At 39.2% G+C, this 6686-nt stretch overlaps 1 protein-coding gene and 1 pseudogene across 1 annotated transcript in view; both read left to right on the top strand.

The window, feature by feature from the left end:
• The window catches only part of LOC105886750, a 1692-nt pseudogene extending 1497 nt beyond the window's left edge, over positions 1 to 195 (top strand).
• Positions 1 to 6686, top strand: part of NBAS (neuroblastoma amplified sequence) — a 367205-nt gene that overhangs the window by 150657 nt on the left and 209862 nt on the right. Inside the window, 1 exon segment of the mRNA XM_023511811.1 lies at positions 5417 to 5602. Within this exon segment, the coding sequence (XP_023367579.1) occupies positions 5417 to 5602 (186 nt within the window).

Below are 6686 nucleotides of genomic sequence, written 5' to 3'. Positions count from 1 at the left end.
AGAATGTGGAGGTTTGGACAAAATTGAAGCTGTACAAAACCATGAAAATGAGTCTGTGTACAAGGCTTCATTAAATTGATTGAGCAGTATTTCCCTGTAGAGGAAGAGGAGGATCAAACTGTAGTCCCAGAAACTACCTCTGAAGGCTGTACCTTCCAAGTTCAGGATGAGACTCCCGGGCCTTTTAACTTGTAGATTGTATAGCTGAGGCACAAGTTGTTGTGTACTGCGTTTGGTATAAGTTTGTCTTACTATTTCTCTACTACGAGCTCTTTTTAAACGTGGTTTGTTAATGTAGCACTTTTTACAACAAAACTATACTTGAGCAGTTCCAGACTGTACATACATACTGTGTGGAGCCTGTCCTCTGAAAGGGTTGCTTATTTCTATGTGGAATTTCATATCTTGCAGTGTCTTGTAAATAAAGATTAAAGTCTAAAAAAAAAAAAAGAAAGTACAGGAGAGTTCCCATAACCTCCTTTCCCCCACCCTTAGGTTATCCCCATGATTAACATCTCTGAGTATACTTATGTGACCACTCATGAACTAAGATGTCCTTACACAGGTGAATGGATAAACTGTGGTACATTCAGACCACATTCCTGTTACTCGGTGCTAAAAAGGAATGAGGTTTAAAACCGTAAAATACATGGTCTGAAAGCTTAACCGCACATTATTAAGTGAAGGAGGCTGACCTGAATAGACTGTATACTGTATAGTGCCAACTCTGTGACATTCTGGAAAAGGCAAAACTATGGAAACAGTGAACAAAAAGAAAATCAGTGGTTACCAGGACTTAGGGTATGGAGGGCAGGGACGGCATTCTTCGTGATACCGTTCGTAATGGTAGGTATGTGTCATTAGACAGTTTTCAAAACACAAATGTACAGCACCAAGAGTGAAACCTGCCATTAACTGTGGGCTCTGGGTGATATTGAGGTGTCAGTGTAGGTTCCTGAAGCCTAACAGGTATACTGCTCTGGTGAGGGGTGTTGATGGTGGGGGAGGTTGTGTTGCTGGAGGGGTGGGGTGGGAGGCACATGGGAACTCATACTTTCTGGTCAATTTTGTTGTGATCCTAAAACTGCTCTAAAAGAAAAATCTATTAAAAAACCCCACAGAACTTTCTGAAATTTAATTTTTTTTAAAGAGTCTAGCAATAATTCCTAGATATCTTGAATTCTCTTTTTGAGTAATTAGGATAATTATAAAGAAAGAAAAATGATTTGGGGGTACTTTATTTAGTGGAATTATATTCTGTCTTTATTTAAAGACACTTCTCTTATAGGCTATTATTTATTCATTTATTTTAAGACAAAATCTTGCTCTTTTACCCAGGCTAGAATGCAGTGGCATTACCAGAGCTCTCTGCAACTTCATTCTTAGAGGCTCAAGCAATCCTACTACCTCACCCTGTGGCGTAGCTGGGACTACAGGCACACACCATTCTGCCTGACTAATTTTTTTATTTCTTGTAGAGACAAGGTATTGCTAAGTTCTCAGGCTAGTTTCAAACTCATGGCTTCAAGCAGTTCTGCTTTGACCTTTTAAATTGCTGGGATTATAGGAATTTGCCGCTAAGCCTAGCCCCCCACCCTTTTTTTTTTTAAGCTTTATGTTAGGTATTGACATTTTATGTGGCTCATGCTATGGTCAAAGTGATATCTGACATAGTTTTATCTTTCATTTGTAGCGATTTAATTGGTGTGGGAATTCTTTTTCCTTAGTGCCTATAAACGCCTTTAGCAAAACTTATTTGTTGGTTTAGGAAAACATTTATAGCAGTAAATTTTATCTGGTGAGGGCTTAGGGTATGTTGTGTAATTCTGTAAGTTGCATTAGACCCTACTTTCATTTCAAGTGTCAGTAATTTGATTTTAAAAATATTTTTACTTCAGTATGTATTTGGGAAGGCAGTAAATTCAGAGTTGGTATTAGAGAGATGAATTTAGATCACAGAGTTGGTGAGTGTATTCCAAATTACTAATATGCTATGTGTTCAAACTATTACTTGTACAAAGTTGTGTTCTATGCATCAATTTTCTTAATGCTTCCTGAAAATTCATCTGAGATAGAGTTTTTAATAAAATTGGCATGAGGGCAGATGTATCCTTTCAGACATAGATTGTATTTTTAGTACTAGGCATTGAGTTAGAGAACATTGATCGACTGAAGCACCACCAGATTCCTCCTGTTTTGCTTCATTCTTTACCTAATTGTATTTATTTGTGTCACTCTTTTCCCCTGAAAATGCATTTCCTTTTCTTTTTTTCCTTCACTGTCACCTGTTAGTCCCTAGGGCTTTGAAAGGCTTGGCCAGGCCTTGTTACTGCTTGGCATTTTCCTTGGTGTTGTGTAAGTGCTCCCCCTGCCTTTCCCTGCTCATTGTACCCACCTTTCCTGTCATCCTCAGAAACTAATTTTGCTTTGTATTTCATTTGAAAATTTGAGAACTCCCTTCCCTGTGTACTTGTTCTTCCTGGCTGTTCAGTGGAAGAGGTCTCTGGTGTTCAGAGCTACTCTCTGTCGCTGCTTGTGCCCTGGGTTCCACATTCCCACGTGCTTAGGATCTTTTCACCAGTCATCTGTTTTCTTCTTCCTGTATTTTTACCTCTCATTATTTACTGTGTCTCCTGCCCCTCTCTCCTTTTGGACATAAAGTCCAAATCCTTTCTATTTTATAAATTCAAAAAAAAAAATTAGAGCCGTGTCCTCCTTGGCTTCTGCATAGCTGCTTCTTTCTTTAGCAGCTCGGCTCAGAAATGGTCACTGTGCTTTTGGTATCACATTCTCAATGTTTGTTTATTCCTCATTTCCTGAGTCTGGCTACTTTTACCACTCTACTGAAACCGCACTCAGTAAGACTAGCAGTCCACCTCTTAGTGTCAGATTCCCCTCATTTGTTTTTTAACATCGTCATCCTTTGACATTGGTTATTACTGTGTTTCCCAGAAAATAAGACACTGTCTTATATTTATTTTTTCTCAAGAAGGCACACTAGGGCTTATTTTTGGGGGATGTCTTACTTTTATTAAGTATAACACAACAATCCACATTTGTTCAAATACCGTTAAGTCATCTTCTTCTGGAACCTGACAGGGGGAGCTGACCTTGTTGGTGGGACTGGTGCTAGTGATGCATGAACTCCTTTCCTCTAGCCGTTCGCACGTGTGCAATAGGATGCCTGCGACCGCATTACCACACGTGCACCTACACAAGTGCGAACGGCTTGGAGAAAGGAGCTGTGGCAGATAAAAGGTATTCCAGTCTTCTTTACTGCTCCACGCCGAAATGCAAATCTATCCATCACTAGGTCTTATTATTCGGGTAGGGCTTATATTTAACAAATGCATGAAATCCTGCTAGGGCTTATTTTTGGGGTAGGTCTTATTTTTGGGGAAACACAGTAGCTACTTCTTTCCTGAAATGTCTTCTCAGGCTTCCTGGTAACATTTCCTGTCTTGCCTTAGCTATTCCGTTTAGTTTCCTCCTGTGGCTCGTGTTCTTTGGCTTGTCCCTTAAATGTTACTGTCCAAGGTGCTGCTCTGTCACTAGCAGAGGGTCTACAAATTTGACCCATTCGGATCCTCCTCCCTAGATACTACTGCAGGATCTAAGTGCTGATAATTCTCAGATACTGTCTTCAGCCAAATACACGCACAGAGACTGTTTTTTTGTTTTGGGACCACTATTGGTAGTCTGCACTGAGAAGTCCCACAATAATATGTTGAGTTCAGAATTAAGTTTTACAGTTTTACCTTGGATAAATATCCTCTCTTCCCCCTCTCTTTCCCCCTTTCTGTGTGTATATCTCCTGTGGTTCTGGTCCTTCTAGGGTCCCCCTCCTCCTTCCTCAGACTCCTCACCTCACTTGACCACATTTCATAAATTGTCTCCTTAGTTATACCTATTATATTCTTCCTCCTATATGTCATAGTTTAGTTCCTTGTTATTTTTTGCCTAGGATGTAGCACATGTTCAATGAATGTTTACTGAACAAGTGAGTGAACCAATTGGTGACTGAATGGGTAAACAGTATATTTCTGCCAAGTTCCTCTACTGAGAGACCTGCAGCTCTCCTGACTGACTGCCGGTTTCCAGCTAGTCCCCTTCCACTTCACCTGTGATGTTTCCTTCGTGATTCTGTAGATACTCAGCCGTCTTTCCGAAGTGTAAATTTCCTTATGCCATGCCTCCCTTGATAATCCTTCAGAGTAGTGCTATTAGGGGAGAGCCCTGCACATTCCTTAGCCTGGCAGACAGTGCTCTTCATCACCCTCTTATCCCATCCCTGTCTCCCCTCTACTGAAGCCATCTTTTCCGTCACTTCACTGCCCACCTTCTTTTCCATCACAGGAAATAATTGTACTTTCACAGCACATTTACATCTCTGCCTTCTGTGCCCTTCTCCTTCCCAAATCTTCCCTCTTCACCTAATGCCCACTGAGTGTTTCAAGTCCATGTTAAATGTTCCGTCATCTGGGACATGCTCAGGTTGGGCTGAGCACTACTTTCCTTGGGATCCTGATCATACACAGCACTTGCCTCACTCTGCTATGTCCCTGGTGCACTGGATTTTGTCTCTGCTAGCCTGAGAGTTCTTTGAAGGAAGCGACCTCATTACATTCAGTTTCGTATTCTGAATACCTAGAATGGTGCTTAAATCATAGTAGGCCCGCAATAAATAATTGCTAGTCTGGGAATAAGAGTATAGAGAGTGTGTGAGAGATTATGGGTTTAGGTCACATATGCATGATTTTTCCATCAGTCATAGAATATATTAATTTATAAACTTGATCCAGAAATAGGATTCAAATGACTGTTTCCTGAGTATGTACAAGGAAAACATTTTTTTTTTCTGATGAAAGCTAAATATTCAAATTGAAACAAAGAAAGTATTTGTACCAGGGTTAGTTATTCTGAAAATATTTCTTGAATGACTTTTATATGGGAGGCACTATGAAAAGAAAGGTACTAAACAGGAATATAAAAGCAAAACCTTGGGTATAAACATTCTTTTTGGAAGAAGAACAGTAACAGTAAAAGGGAGATTAATTTGGCATTATCACTACTAGCAGTGTTATGTTTTTCTCTGCTTGTTAATATAGTGTTGGGAAATTAAACAGAGAAATATATGTAAAACTGTGCTGTAATGCTCTGTAAATTCAAAATGCTTGTCTTTTTCTTATTGTCTTCAGTATTTGTTGCTGATTGTCGGATTCCTTTCATATAGTTTGATGCGTATATATTTGATAAAGAACTCCAGTGTTTTTGTAGTAAGTAAAAAATGTATGTCACTGATAATACAGTTCAGTAAGAAGTGGTTACAAGAATTAGGCTTCACACTGGAAGTTTTTACTTTAGAATATATGAGAAATATGTAAAGCCTGCACTTACTGCTGCTTTTCAATTCTAGGTTGACTGTGCCTTGTCACTTATTCGTCTTGGAATGGAGCGGAGTGTCCCTGGTTTGCTGGTTCTGTGTGATAATTTGGTTACTCTGGAAACGTTGGTTTATGAAGCTGGGTGTGACTTAACCCTAACTTTGGAAGAACTCCAGCAGATGAAAGACATTGAAAAGCTAAGATTACTGATGAATAGTGTAGGTTATATTTTAAGCATTCACTCTGTACTTTGATTACTATGTGTCTCAAACCAAAGGTGAAGTGTCCTTTAAGCGCAAGAACTTATTAAATAAAGGGCAGTTTCTTGACTTTTTCAAAATCAAATGTTATGGATAAATAACTAAAGACACATGTATCTATTTGTTTTTATGCCTTGCTTGCTCTCTATTCAGATCTATCTGTATGGTTTTTTTTTTTCCTTCTAGTTAGGCATATTTCTAAACTAGCCAGTCATTCTAGTAACCCTATGTCTTGTCTTTGTAGTCCTTTACTCTGTTAAAATTCCCAATTACTTAGCTATTTCAAGGACAGAAGAAAAAAAGTATTGGATTTCAGAGGGCTGAGTGGTTGCGTGAAGAAAATGACTTGGCTTCAAGGTTAGAATGTTCAGGGGAATTTTCCTAGCCATTCTTAGATTATTCTTAGGTCATCCTATATTTTATCCCCAGAGTTAGGACCTGGTTTCTATGCTAACTGATTCTGGAGCTAAGACTAATGCTGCTGTGGAGTTTGGAGCTGTCAAAGAGTGCTCTTTTAGTCCCTTGCTGTTTGGCAGCCTAGTGAATGGGGCAGAATCACAGCTGGCTGCTGGCTCTTCCCTTCTGCCTTGACTCTTACTGCCTCCTCTCTCTCCCTCTCCCCTGCCCCTCATTTTAGTCTTCCTTTGTCTCTGCCTTTGTACTTCTCTCCCTTTCTGTTATTTGTTTCTTTTCCTATAATCTACCCAGTGAATTTTGGTTTGTGTTATATATAGGATTTTTTTCAAAAGATTCACCTTTATCTCCTGGTATAAATAAGAGAAGCAATTGTGTAATTTTAGGCACAATGAGTAAAATTATCTGTGTCATTTTGAGGTTTGGAAAAATGGATGTTAAGAGGGCAAAATAAAATAAAGAGAATGATGAGGGAGAGTCTAGGGTTTTATAGGTGAGACTTTGTTCTCAAATGCCTTCTTTTTTAGAGTTTATCTGCCTATTTCTGTCACTATTTTCTGTTTCAATGTTTGTGTTGGTCTAAGGCAGTGGTTCTCAACCTCCCTAATGCTGCGGTTCTTTAATACGG

Source organism: Otolemur garnettii, unplaced genomic scaffold (assembly GCF_000181295.1).
Source record: "Otolemur garnettii isolate 467f Iridium unplaced genomic scaffold, OtoGar3 scaffold00022, whole genome shotgun sequence".
Taxonomy (NCBI): Eukaryota; Metazoa; Chordata; class Mammalia; order Primates; family Galagidae; genus Otolemur; species Otolemur garnettii.
This window is presented reverse-complemented; position numbering and strand designations above follow the sequence as displayed.